Source organism: Gadus morhua, chromosome 22 (genome assembly GCF_902167405.1).
Source record: "Gadus morhua chromosome 22, gadMor3.0, whole genome shotgun sequence".
Taxonomy (NCBI): Eukaryota; Metazoa; Chordata; class Actinopteri; order Gadiformes; family Gadidae; genus Gadus; species Gadus morhua.
The window spans coordinates 3849924-3863465 of NC_044069.1; the positions used below are offsets into that span (position 1 = coordinate 3849924).

General features: G+C 43.1%; 2 protein-coding genes across 9 annotated transcripts in view; both read left to right on the plus strand.

The window, feature by feature from the left end:
* Nucleotides 1-5495, plus strand: part of LOC115535458 (major histocompatibility complex class I-related gene protein-like) — an 11577-nt gene extending 6082 nt beyond the window's left edge. For 2 of the 3 annotated variants that reach the window (XM_030346705.1, XM_030346703.1), the window contains exons 6-7: nucleotides 180-247; nucleotides 491-1479. In XM_030346705.1, coding sequence (XP_030202565.1) covers nucleotides 180-247; nucleotides 491-502 — 80 coding nt within the window. In that variant the 3' untranslated portion in view covers nucleotides 503-1479. Of the gene's footprint in view, nucleotides 1-179; nucleotides 248-490; nucleotides 1480-4693 lie in introns of those variants that run through there. The other variant, XM_030346704.1, reaches the window with a different exon arrangement.
* Nucleotides 5496-12210: 6715 nt separating this feature from the next.
* The window catches only part of LOC115535447 (H-2 class I histocompatibility antigen, Q9 alpha chain), a 31953-nt gene continuing 30621 nt past the window's right edge, over nucleotides 12211-13542 (plus strand). For all 6 annotated transcript variants that reach the window (XM_030346661.1, XM_030346664.1, XM_030346665.1 and 3 more), the window contains exon 1: nucleotides 12211-12414. In XM_030346661.1, the coding sequence (XP_030202521.1) occupies nucleotides 12360-12414 (55 nt within the window). In that variant the 5' untranslated portion in view covers nucleotides 12211-12359. The remainder of the gene's footprint in view (nucleotides 12415-13542) is intronic.

Genomic DNA, 13542 nt, shown 5'->3' on the forward strand with positions numbered 1-13542 from the left:
CTATAGATCTAGATACATCTAGCTCACTGGACTATACAGCTCTATAGATCTAGATACATCTAGCTCACTGGACTATACATCTCTATAGATCTAGATACATCTAGCTCACTGGACTATACAGCTCTATAGAGATACATCTAGCTCATGACTTCACCTCCTCCCATTCTGATACTTCCCAGGTTCTGACACCAGCTCTGAGAACACTGAGGGGCAGAATCCGGCTCCTGAGGCCCAACCTCTGACCACAGTCAGTACTTTACCACTTTACAATACTCATTCAGAGTCATATGTTTACAGTTATATTTATTTCCAGCCTACTTTATCGCATCAATAGTAATTAACTATTTTAACAGAACTTCATCGCAGTAATATTTTAACAGTACTTCACTACACTAATAGATTAACATTAGCAGTCATATATTAACAGTACATCATCACAGTGATAATGTGTTCAATGTTTAATGCTGACTCGTGCTTCCTTGCTGTTTAGGTTCAAAGTTAAATCATGAAGAGGCTTCCTTAACCAGGATGGAGTGGATCGCAGTTCACTTATAATCCTTACCAACAGGCTTGGGACTTCAGCTAACTAAAGATGCTATATTTGCTAAATTAAATAACATTCATACTTAAATTTATTTTGATATCAACCATTAACCTGTAAGAATTGTAAATCAATAGATCGCTGTATTTGTAGGGCGCACTCACACTAGCCCTAAATCAACGTGCCCAAGTCCGCTTCACACCTGTACCGTGCTCAAGTCTAGATCGTTTGGCTAGTGTGAGCATGCCGACCGTACTCAAGTACAGTTCAAATCCGTGACCCGAGCACACTTCGGAGAGGTGTGCTCGGGTCACGGTACAGATGCTAATTGGCCGACATGCGCACACGCACGGCTACGCAACCAGAGCTGGATGACGTTTTACTCCATTGCCGTGTTCCAATACCCGTACTTCCATGAGTATACTTAAAGGAAGTACACTACCTGCACTATCCGTACTCACTTGAGTACGCTCATTTTTTAGATGTGAGTGCTGTTCCAAATCGAGTACTCTGTGGTGCACTTACCGGAAATGACGATCACGACTGCCGCCATGGCTCCTCCCCCGCAATAAACATCCCGCTTTGAACGGTGAACTCTTTACGCCTAGCAGCTATAAAAAGCTATAAAAACTACAAAATGACTCTATTAATGCAGGCTATAAATGCGCCGACTTTGGCTCAGCCTGGCTCCGCCTCTTCCGCTACGTAGCTAAGATAGCTGTCGTTGAGTACGGGGAGTGTCCTTCGATCCACACTTCACGATTAGCCCGTTTTGAGTACGGCATCCGGGTCCTTGAAGTATACTTCTTTTCGCCGGATCTGAATTGGAACGTACTGTGTACTCAAATTTTGGCTAGTAAGTGCGGACAGTACAGGGTATTGGAACACGGCACATGTGACCCTTCTTTCCCATTGAACAATAAACATGACGGCAAGCGGTTCACGAGTGGGTTCACGTTGGTGCGATAGGGAAGTTGAGTTTTTGATCAAAAATCCCCCGTTCGTCACGGCATGTGCTTTTTTGGTTCACTGGAGGAGGCGGGGCTGCGCACGGAGTCTAGACCTCTTTAGAAGTTCAGTTAGAAAAATTTTTATGAATGAATACACCCGCATGCAAGAATTAGTTCATATCTGAGTGTAGGCTACAAACACGATTAACTATACACAAGTGCAAAAACACCAACATATTCTTTATTTTGCTGAACACGCAAAAAAAAATCTTTCTTTCCCGACAAAAGCCTTGTAAGGACAGTTTCTCTGAGTCTCTCTCGTAGATCGCACCATCTTTCAACGTCCTATAATGCGACTGCACCTTCTCTAACATGAAAAGCAGCTCGGGGTTTTCACTTTCTCTCCAGTTAGAACTGCTCATCTGCTGATTTGACCAAGAGCAGTTCGTACTTTGTGTAGTGGAAGATGAATGTTTACAATGTTGTGCATTTTAAGTGTTTAGACAGGTATTGTGTTAGTGTGGCTTTTTAGCAGTTGGACCGCGTCATATTATTTTGTGTATTTTTTTAAATTACTTTGTTTTAGTGAGCAGGTTAACATGCTTGCTTTCTAACTGCATGTGCGCTAGCGTTCGCCATGTTGCGCCCTGCACTGCGCCGTTCAATTCCATGTACATTTCCTTTGTGTTATGCGTTTGTTGATGGCGGATGACCTTCTGTTTTCTTTTTGTCTTAAAGGCCCACTATGCAACTTCGGGCATGTCTTCGCTGTTTTCTTGGTTTTGGCACGCACAGTTCTCTACACAGCGCCCCCTAAAGCTTCGTAGTAGATATTTCACAACACTGTCGTAACAACTCGTTGACGTCCCTTCCCCATGCTCTTCTACGCGAGCCATGTGCATTTGTTTTCAAAGAAGCCGGCGAATGCGCGGAGCCATGTCCGAAATAGATGTTCATAAAGTGTAGGCAAGGTTATACATTTTTTAAATGGTGTCTTTGCATTGCAATAAACATAAATCCATCATTTTTTATAGTTGACGGGGAGAATTTATACCCTAGGTTATAATTATTTTATCTTAGGTTGAACAGAACAATCAGTGTAAGAGGTTTGGCCAACATAATAATCGAAATAAACAAGAACCTGGATTCGGGGATTCAGTCTGTATCTGGGGGACGAGACAGACGAACAGCAAAACACCCATGGAAACAAAGGTGTTTATATGGTTGCAACCAAGCAAGCTAGAAACAAACAGGGCTCACAACAAAACGGTCGAGAAAACAATTTTTACAGGGCTCAAAAAAATGGTTGAGCAAACACATGTGTACAGAGACTATCAGAATCAAGAATATTACGCAGACAAAGTTCACCCAAGGGTACTTTCAATTTCAAAAGCAACACGGCCGAGTCGGCGTCTGATTTGCAGTCTTTTTCTTTCAGTTCACGCAATTCCTGAAAAGCTTGCCCAACGTTTACTCGTGTCTGGCCTCTCTGTCGGTCTGTCTCCCTTTTCTCTTCTTCTGTTCCTCCGACATTGGGTTTCTCTGTCTCTTTTTAGTCGGCTGATCTATGATGAATATAACAATCCATTAGTTACTTGTGTTTATATCGAGCCGGTTCCGTGTTTGTGGGTCTGTGCCGTAAAGCAATTCGTTACTGTAGTGACCATAGTAGTGACCCTTGCACAGAAGCATACGGCCGACATCTTTCTTTTTTCTGGGTGGAAATAGTAACATAGTTACGCCATTAAATGCGTTTATGGAAACATTTTTAGCGAGAAATGTGCATTTTACTTTCAGAATGTTCGCTTGGTGAATGTGAAGGATGTTTGGTTTGATAGTTATGACGAAGAGTGAACGCTCCGTTCACTTGCATGGACAGAGTCTCTGGCTGCTAAGCAACCTCAACGTCTTGGCGGACTATATATCTGCTGATCAACACTACGAATGCTGGAAACACACCAGACACACCATGTGAAGTTATTTAACCCGATTATCGTTATTTATGAGTCCTTAGCCCAAGTGAAGGAGTTCAAGTACCTCGGGGTCTTGTTCGCGAGTGAGGGTACTATGGAGCGTGAGATTGGCCGGAGAATCAGAGCAGCGGGGGCGGTATTGCGTTCGCTTTACCGCACCGTTGTTACGAAAAGAGAGCTGAGCCGCAAGGCAAAGCTCTCGATCTACCGGTCGATCTTCGTTCCTATCCTCACCTATGGTCATGAGGGTTGGGTGATGACCGAAAGGACGAGATCGCGGGTAAAAGCGGCCGAGATGAGTTTTCTCAGAAGGGTGGCTGGCGTCTCGGGATAGGGTGAGAAGCTCAGTAATCCGTGAGGAACTCGGATTAGAGCCGCTGCTCCTTTACTTAGAAAGGAGTCAGCTGAGGTGGTTCGGGCATCTGGCAAGGATGCCTACTGGGCGCCTCCCTTTGGAGGTGTTTCAGGCACGTCCATTGGGGAGGAGACCTAGGGGAAGACCCAGGACTAGGTGGAGAGATTATATCTCAACACTGGCCTGGGAACGCCTCGGGATCCCCCCGTCAGAGCTGGTCAATGTGGCCCGGGAAAGGGAAGTCTGGAGCCCCCTGCTTGAGCTGCTCCCCCCGCGACCCGACCCCGGATAAACGGATGACGATGAGATGAGATCGTTATTTATATCCGAGATTATTTAATCTAACCCGATCTAAACTCTATCATGCACCCAAACACGGCGGCGTTTGGGTTTCCTACCTCGGACAACAATTGCCTCGCAACTGGCTGTTTATATCTAGCCGGTGCCATGTTTGGGTGTGTGTCTGTGCCGTAAAGCATTTTCGAAACTACAATCTGACTACATTTCGAGGATACTTCCGCTGCGTCACATCCGGATTGTGTCGGTCCGAACAGATCAAGTTGCATATGCGCTTTTTCACTGGAGAGGCGACATGGGTAAATGACACACCCACCAATCAACCCAGAAATGGATGCAGAACCATCAGCATAACTCTCAACCTGCATACTTAATGTAATTTTGGCTAAAAAAGTTGCATAGTGGGCCTTTAATCACTTGACAGGTATGGTGGTTGCAAAGAACTTATTGTTATTACAAAAGTGTATTTTGTAATTCTGTTTAATTATTGTGAGATTATTTTGGATCTCACCGAGAGCGGTGTTTGTTGATGGCGGATGATCAACTGTTTTTTTTTTTTGTCTTAAACACTTGACAGAAACAATAAATGTCCAGTGCCAACGCCATGCAGTCCCCCATCGTCTGAGTTCGACACAACGCAGGCAAGGCCGCCTTAATGCACGGGCTTACCTGGGCTGAAGCCCTAGGCCTAGGGCCTACGACAATCAGGGGTCTATCATGTAACCTGACTCTCGCCAGATCAACTTCGATCCACCTCTCCGCTCATCCATCTGGGATCGCTCCCGTTGGGCGGGATTTGGGGACCAGATCGAATGGTAGAGCCAATCAAGACCGCCAGGCGGGATTTTTATAGATGTGACCAGCGGCGTGGCGTGGGGATTTATTTTGAGGCATGAATGAGACAAAACCTTCAATCTGCATGCTTTTTTGAAGTAGGGGGACAGAAAAGAGTATGTCGCAGCTATTAAATGTAACTACAAGAGCTATTTGATCGCCTGGTCATTTTACCAGGACACAGGCCTACTTGTTTATGGTGATGGTTTAGTGTATAGTGTGTCTATATACATGGATAGTAGTTTAATAATATAATAGTTTGAAAGTGTACCTTTCATTTTGAGTTTTGTTTAGCTGCAAAAACCATCGTTTTTAAAGTCTAAAGTTAAGATGTTCTAAATTAAAGGGGGTTAATGTTGAGGTGGTGAACGCTGCAAGAACATACTCTTTGATAAGTTACTTGACCGAACATTTTGTGTATGGTAAGTGGCAAGTATGATAACAGAATGAAAAAGCAGATATTTATTTTTTAGCGTAGCGTTTTTGTTTCTGCATTACATGAGTCAGCTTGGTCTGTTCTGAGTATAATAAAAACAATAAAAGAGCGTAGAAGTTTGATTCCAATAGTAAACAATAGGTAAAGCTTTGGAGGTCTGTCTGCTCTTCTGTTGGTTGGAATCCCTGAAGGATTGTATTTTTCAATGTGGAGGTTGATATATTGTGTTGCTGTTCATTGAAATTACAGCAAGTTACAGCACATACCCATACATTTAAAATCTGATCCGGAAGTTATTGGTAGCTGTAGACTTCTCCTGGTAGAGTTAGGTAGACCCAAGAACAAGGAATTACAATAATACAGTCTTGATTATATAAATGCGTGAATCAGTGTCTCTGCATCTGCTGCAGATAACAATGCTCAGATTTTTGCAATGTTTCGCAGCTGGGAAAATGCAATTCTAGTTATACTTCTAACATGTTGTCTAAAGCATTGCAGAGGGTCAAACATGACACCAAGATTTCTAACACGTGCACTCTGCGGGATGGCCAAGCCATCCAGAACATAGTGAGACTGTCTCAAATATTCTCTGAACCCGTTTTGGGCCGATAATTATCAGCTCTGTCTACCCAATATTAAGCTGCAGGAAGTTCTGTGACATCCAACTCTTCACTGCAGCCAGACAGGACTCAACCTTCTGCATCTGGGCTGAGTCCCCTGATTCTACAGGAATAAAGTGTTGGGAGTCATCCGCATAGCAATGGAAGCTAATTCCAAAGCTGCAGATAACATCGCCCAAGGGAAGCATGTAGATTGCAAAAACCAATTGATCAAGCACCGACCCTTTTGGGACACCAAAGCGTTGTCTGTAGTGCTTCGATTCTGAACACTCATAGAGCACAAATTAGTGTATAGTGTGTCTATATACATGGATAGTAGTTTAATAATATAATAGTTTGAAAGTGTACCTTTCATTTTGAGTTTTGTTTAGCTGCAAAAACCATCGTTTTTAAAGTCTAAAGTTAAGATGTTCTAAATTAAAGGGGGTTAATGTTGAGGTGGTGAACGCTGCAAGAACATACTCTTTGATAAGTTACTTGACCGAACATTTTGTGTATGGTAAGTGGCAAGTATGATAACAGAATGAAAAAGCAGATATTTATTTTTTAGCGTAGCGTTTTTGTTTCTGCATTACATGAGTCAGCTTGGTCTGTTCTGAGTATAATAAAAACAATAAAAGAGCGTAGAAGTTTGATTCCAATAGTAAACAATAGGTAAAGCTTTGGAGGTCTGTCTGCTCTTCTGTTGGTTGGAATCCCTGAAGGATTGTATTTTTCAATGTGGAGGTTGATATATTGTGTTGCTGTTCATTGAAATTACAGCAAGTTACAGCACATACCCATACATTTAAAATCTGATCCGGAAGTTATTGGTAGCTGTAGACTTCTCCTGGTAGAGTTAGGTAGACCCAAGAACAAGGAATTACAATAATACAGTCTTGATTATATAAATGCGTGAATCAGTGTCTCTGCATCTGCTGCAAATAACAATGCTCAGATTTTTGCAATGTTTCGCAGATGGGATAATGCAATTCTAGTTATACTTCTAACATGTTGTCTAAAGCATTGCAGAGGGTCAAACATGACACCAAGATTTCTAACACGTGCACTCTGCGGGATGGCCAAGCCGTCCAGAACATAGTGAGACTGTCTCAAATATTCTCTGAACCCGTTTTGGGCCGATAATTATCAGCTCTGTCTACCCAATATTAAGCTGCAGGAAGTTCTGTGACATCCAACTCTTCACTGCAGCCAGACAGGACTCAACCTTCTGCATCTGGGCTGAGTCCCCTGATTCTACAGGAATAAAGTGTTGGGAGTCATCCGCATAGCAATGGAAGCTAATTCCAAAGCTGCAGATAACATCGCCCAAGGGAAGCATGTAGATTGCAAAAACCAATTGATCAAGCACCGACCCTTTTGGGACACCAAAGCGTTGTCTGTAGTGCTTCGATTCTGAACACTCATAGAGCACAAATTAGTGTATAGTGTGTCTATATACATGGATAGTAGTTTAATAATATAATAGTTTGAAAGTGTACCTTTCATTTTGAGTTTTGTTTAGCTGCAAAAACCATCGTTTTTAAAGTCTAAAGTTAAGATGTTCTAAATTAAAGGGGGTTAATGTTGAGGTGGTGAACGCTGCAAGAACATACTCTTTGATAAGTTACTTGACCGAACATTTTGTGTATGGTAAGTGGCAAGTATGATAACAGAATGAAAAAGCAGATATTTATTTTTTAGCGTAGCGTTTTTGTTTCTGCATTACATGAGTCAGCTCGGTCTGTTCTGAGTATAATAAAAACAATAAAAGAGCGTAGAAGTTTGATTCCAATAGTAAACAATAGGTAAAGCTTTGGAGGTCTGTCTGCTCTTCTGTTGGTTGGAATCCCTGAAGGATTGTATTTTTCAATGTGGAGGTTGATATATTGTGTTGCTGTTCATTGAAATTACAGCAAGTTACAGCACATACCCATACATTTAAAATCTGATCCGGAAGTTATTGGTAGCTGTAGACTTCTCCTGGTAGAGTTAGGTAGACCCAAGAACAAGGAATTACAATAATACAGTCTTGATTATATAAATGCGTGAATCAGTGTCTCTGCATCTGCTGCAGATAACAATGCTCAGATTTTTGCAATGTTTCGCAGATGGGATAATGCAATTCTAGTTATACTTCTAACATGTTGTCTAAAGCATTGCAGAGGGTCAAACATGACACCAAGATTTCTAACACGTGCACTCTGCGGGATGGCCAAGCCATCCAGAACATAGTGAGACTGTCTCAAATATTCTCTGAACCCGTTTTGGGCCGATAATTATCAGCTCTGTCTACCCAATATTAAGCTGCAGGAAGTTCTGTGACATCCAACTCTTCACTGCAGCCAGACAGGACTCAACCTTCTGCATCTGGGCTGAGTCCCCTGATTCTACAGGAATAAAGAGTTGGGAGTCATCCGCATAGCAATGGAAGCTAATTCCAAAGCTGCAGATAACATCGCCCAAGGGAAGCATGTAGATTGCAAAAACCAATAGATCAAGCACCGACCCTTTTGGGACACCAAAGCGTTGTCTGTAGTGCTTCGAATCTGAACACTCATAGAGCACAAATTGTGTTCTGTGAGGTAAGAATCAAGCGGTTTTGAGTAGCCGCCATATCACCGCAGCCTTGAAACTAGAGGGAACCATTCCCGTAGAAAGCGAGAGATTCATAAGCGACAGGATTGCAGGCCCCACAGTTGGAAGAAGTTCCTTGAAGGTCGTATCAGCGATGTTGGGGGACGTCACTTCTGTTGGTATTTGAAGCGAGATCCCAAACAACCAGAGCCAGCTCGCCCCTCCCTCCCGTGTTTCGTGCATCCGGTAAAAATTATCATGCAGTGAAAAATCCCACACACACCCCGTGTCGGTGATTGGTTGGAATACTATTTATTTTGGTTTTGTTTGCGATCTCAGAGCATCAACCAGAGTGATTGTCTTGAACTCCAGGAGAGTTGGCTCAGAGTTCCCCTACGGGGCATGACCCCATCTTGCCCCGCAAGATGCGGAGGACAAGAAGCACGGCAAGTAGCATTTTCTCTCTCATCAATGTAATCTTGTTTTCAAAGAAATCCATGAATTGACCTGCTAAGAGAGAGGAGCCCACTGTTTTGAGTGCGACTCTTCACCGTGTCGAAAATATAACCTTGGGATTGTTTTTATTCAAGTTGATGATACTGGAGGAGTAGGCGTTCCTGGCGGTAGGCAGCGCACCCTTTTAGGTGAGCAGAACTTATAGGTGAGAAATACCTCAAGGTTAGTCGAGCGCCATTTGCATTCAAGGATTCCGCATCCTTGCTTCAGGGTGCGAGTTTCTACATTAAACGAGGGAGCTGTTTTTTTCATTGATCGCTTTTTAATTACAAGCGGAGCAACAGAATCTATGGCGGCCGGCAAGGCATTGTGGAAGTCATCAGTAAGGCACTCCACAGAACCCCTATAGTTAGAGGGGAGCAAGTGAAAGGGGTAACTTAGTGATGGTGGTGTGATGTGATGGTTTGATGTTAGATTTTTTGGATGCAGCTTGCGTTGAAAAAAAAATAAACTTTCTCCCAGACGTGAAGCATCACAAAATATTATGCGTGTGGCTAGAGGTTGTCTAAAAAGTAGACAAAGTAAATTTCATAAAGAGTGGCGAAGTCACGCCTCTTCCGGTAGAGCTCATGGGACCTATGAGACATGTCATATGTGCCGCGCCATATGCCGCGTTTCCACTGCAGGGAAATTTCATAAAGAGTGGCGAAGTCACGCCTCTTCCGGTAGAGCTCATGGGACCTATGAGACATGTCATATGTGCCGCGCCATATGCCGCGTTTCCACTGCAGGGTGCGGAACGGATCGGATCGCAAAGGTGCGGTAGGGAGGGGGCGGTATAGCTCAGCTCTGTTCCGAAGTCGCGTTTCCACTGCCGACAGTACCCTTTGTGGTAGGCCGGATGTCGATCGCCGCGGCAGCTACGTAAACATCGTAAACAACGTCTTCCTCCCCAAGAATGCAGACGAACGTCTCCACCTCCTTGTTCGCCCAATCAAGCGTTTTACGCGACATGTTAATTGTAAAGAATAATACCTCGAGGCTACTGTTTGTTTGTTTTTATCCCCGCGTCACCCGGAAGTGATGATTCTGTCGACCAATCAACGGAGGGGGTGTGTAGCTAGAATTTCCCGGGACCCTTTCAGGCGTCTCGTCTCGTTTTCGGTACCCCAACGGAGGAGTCCCGAGAACGAGGCCAGAACGGGTACGGCAAAGTCCGGGTCACGCCCACTTTTTGCGGTGGAAACGCGACCCGATCCGCACCTTTGCGATCCGATCCGTTCCGCACCCTGCAGTGGAAACGCACCAATAGACAGCTGAAAGTAGCCTGGTGATCGTCGCAGGGGCAGGATACCACCATCTGGAAGTGAGCAGAAAATAAACCAGCAGTTTAGAGACAAAAATCTACTATTTATAGCCTGCCCAAATGGGCCTTCCTTTGACCCCTTTTGCTACACATTTACCACCTCGACGTGTTGCAAAACTACCTGCAAAAAAACCCACAGCTGAGACTTGCAGGAGCAGATTCGAGCAGTTGTAACGATGGACATGTGCTCCTCGCTCATTAAAATGCTGAATCAACATAGCAATGCAAGCACACACACACACACACACACACAAACACACACACACGTCACACACACGCACTAATACACAAACAAACAAACACATACACACATGCTCTCATATACACACACCCACACGCACAAGCACTCATACACAAACAAACAAGGACACACACACACACACACACACACACACACACACACACACACACACTCGAATACTCATACACACACTGTCGATATGCCACACCCTTTTAAGAGAGTGCAGTGCGCCTCCATTTTGTGGTATGCTGATGAAGGAGGAAGTACCATGGGAAGTACCAAGCCCCGAGGAACAGTGCATACTTCCGCAATCCACCAGTGCTCAGCGGCCAAGCCTGGTATTGCAGCTGTTTAAGCGGGCTGTGGACGGGTCCCTCGATTCAAGGGGCCCAGAAGTAGATATCTCCGTTCACTCTCATGATATGTTAATGCTTGCGGTTTTTAATAAGCACTGAATCTAGTTACTTTTTAAAATTGTTAACACACAGTGTTATACATTTTCCCGATTCTCTAGTTGAACAGAGGGGATGTTGTGCGCGTCATATTAAGGATCATGTTTTTGACATATAACTAACGCATTTACGCGGTCAGCGATCGGCTGCCAGGCTTTGGTTTTCCGGGTTGCAGAGGCTTTAGCGTTCCCTTTTCTCGTGATAATGTAATTTTCTTCTGATAATGTCTTTTTTTATCAGTGGGGTATTCCACGAACGGAGGTTTAACAAACACAGAGTTAACACTGAACTCTAGGTTGACGGACCCTGTGCTATCTAAACCAGAGCTGTCGGTTCCACCGCACGGGTTATGCATTATTAGTTCAATCAACACGGGGTTGGTTAACACAGGATTGTGCGCGTACACGCCAAACCTATAAAGACGTGATGTATGGATCATGGAAACCCTGATCGAAATGGCGAAACGGGCCATTTTCAATAAAATGGAACTCCAGGTTCACCTTTAGTTTATTGTTAAACCTCAGTTCGTGGAATACCCCACTGATAAAAAAGGACATTATCACAAGAAAAGGGAACGCCAAAGCCTCTGCAACCCAGAGAACCAAAGCCTGCCAGCGGATCGCTGACCGCGTATATGCGTTAGTTAGCCTATGTCAAAAACATGATCCTTAATATTTGAGCCATGAATCTATTTATATCTCAGTTAAGCATTCTTAACGTTCCTACCACATAAGCCTTTTCTTCTTAAGCAATATGGCTCCCAAGCGGTCAGCGGATCAGTAAACATTTCTTTAAAAAAATACAAACAGGTAAGCTTTTCCCACCATCCTATTGGTATAAATGTATAATATAAGTCAATCGTGAAAAGGCCGACAGTCGGCAGACTGGATCTGGCCCTCAAATTGTCTTGACCCCGGTGGAGGAGTTGTTAATAGACATAAATTCAGGGCGCCCTGGCATTGGAGATACCTTCTCAGAGAGTCAGGGGTCATATGAGGGTACCCCAATGGTTGAATGTAGGTTTTTGTGTTTTTCTTGTATTTTAGATTTTGTTTGCCTTCGACGTAACGCATGCAAACCGTGTGCGTGCCACAGTGCATATTGCCGTTCTCCTGGAGACCAATGACGTCGCAGTAGTATTGAATTCCTATTGGTCCAGAGTGGCCCCTTCCTGTCCAACCGTCTCTTGTTCGCAGGTATCCTGGTCAGTGCGTCTGATGCTCGAGTCGAAGTCACGTCTCTGTGGATAATCTCATCGAGCTGTTCTTCTGAATACATCGATATGAAGGCGCTAACGGGGCTGCTGCTGTTGGTCTTTGGTCACGGTGTGTCCTCAGGTAAGAATGAGTGAAGTTTTTCCTTTTAAAACTCTCTTTCCAAAACGTTTGTTTGTGATACCTGAGGGGCTTAGATTCCCTAATTTGGTTGAAAAACACTTGATTATCCTCACTAAATTAATCCACAACATCATAATATTTTACTGTGAATATTTAAACTAATATAAGAACATTTATTTTTGGTTAAAAGTGTGAAAACGAAACCAAGATTGGTTAGGTGACACCGTTAATAAATGTAGAATCTAATCTGTCCGCCCCAGATCCCTCATATCCTGGTCAGAAAATGTTCAACCTCCTTCCCTCGGGCAGGCGATACAGGGCACTGTTTGCCATAACCAGCCGACACAAAGTCAGCTTCTTTCCACAAGCAGTCTCTCTGTTGAACGCTCAGAATTAGCCCCCACCCTCTATTTCATTATATTATTATAATTATTATTATTTATTGTATTGTTATTCTGTATACTTAACCGAATATTTATATTTATTTATATTTATTTTTTTGTACGCTTTTCTGTTTTGTGTTTTTTTCTTTTTCATGTATTAACAATAGGTTAAATGTTGAGTGTTGTACATAGAGAGCAAAGGGACCGAAGTCAAATTCCTCGTTTGTTCGCAAACCTGGCTAATAAAGCTGAATCTGAATCTGAATCTGAATCTATTATCAGAGTCAAACATTCAACTTCAGTTTGGAGGGAATCCAAGGTTTTAATCCTAATTATTATATTATCGCTCAGAGATATCTTATTACTGGTATTTACTGTTCAACTTTCTTGGAGAGTCATCACGCACGCGCAGACACACAATAATATAATTATTATCATTGCTATCAATACATAATAATTATATTATTCTATTATTAATTATTATTTTTCCAATGATGGCAATATAAAGATAGTTAAAATGCTGTCACCGAATACAGAAATTCACCAATATGCTTATAATTATAAAAACATTGTAATAGTTTTATAGTTTTTAGTTTAATTTGAATAATAGTTTATGATTCATGTCAGCAGGAATGATTAAGAGGCAGCAGGTTGTGTTGTAGTTGACGGTCTGGACAGCCAGCGCTGTAGGCTACAGTGAGATGTTTGGATGTCAATAAAATCAAACTAAGGCCCCGTTCACACA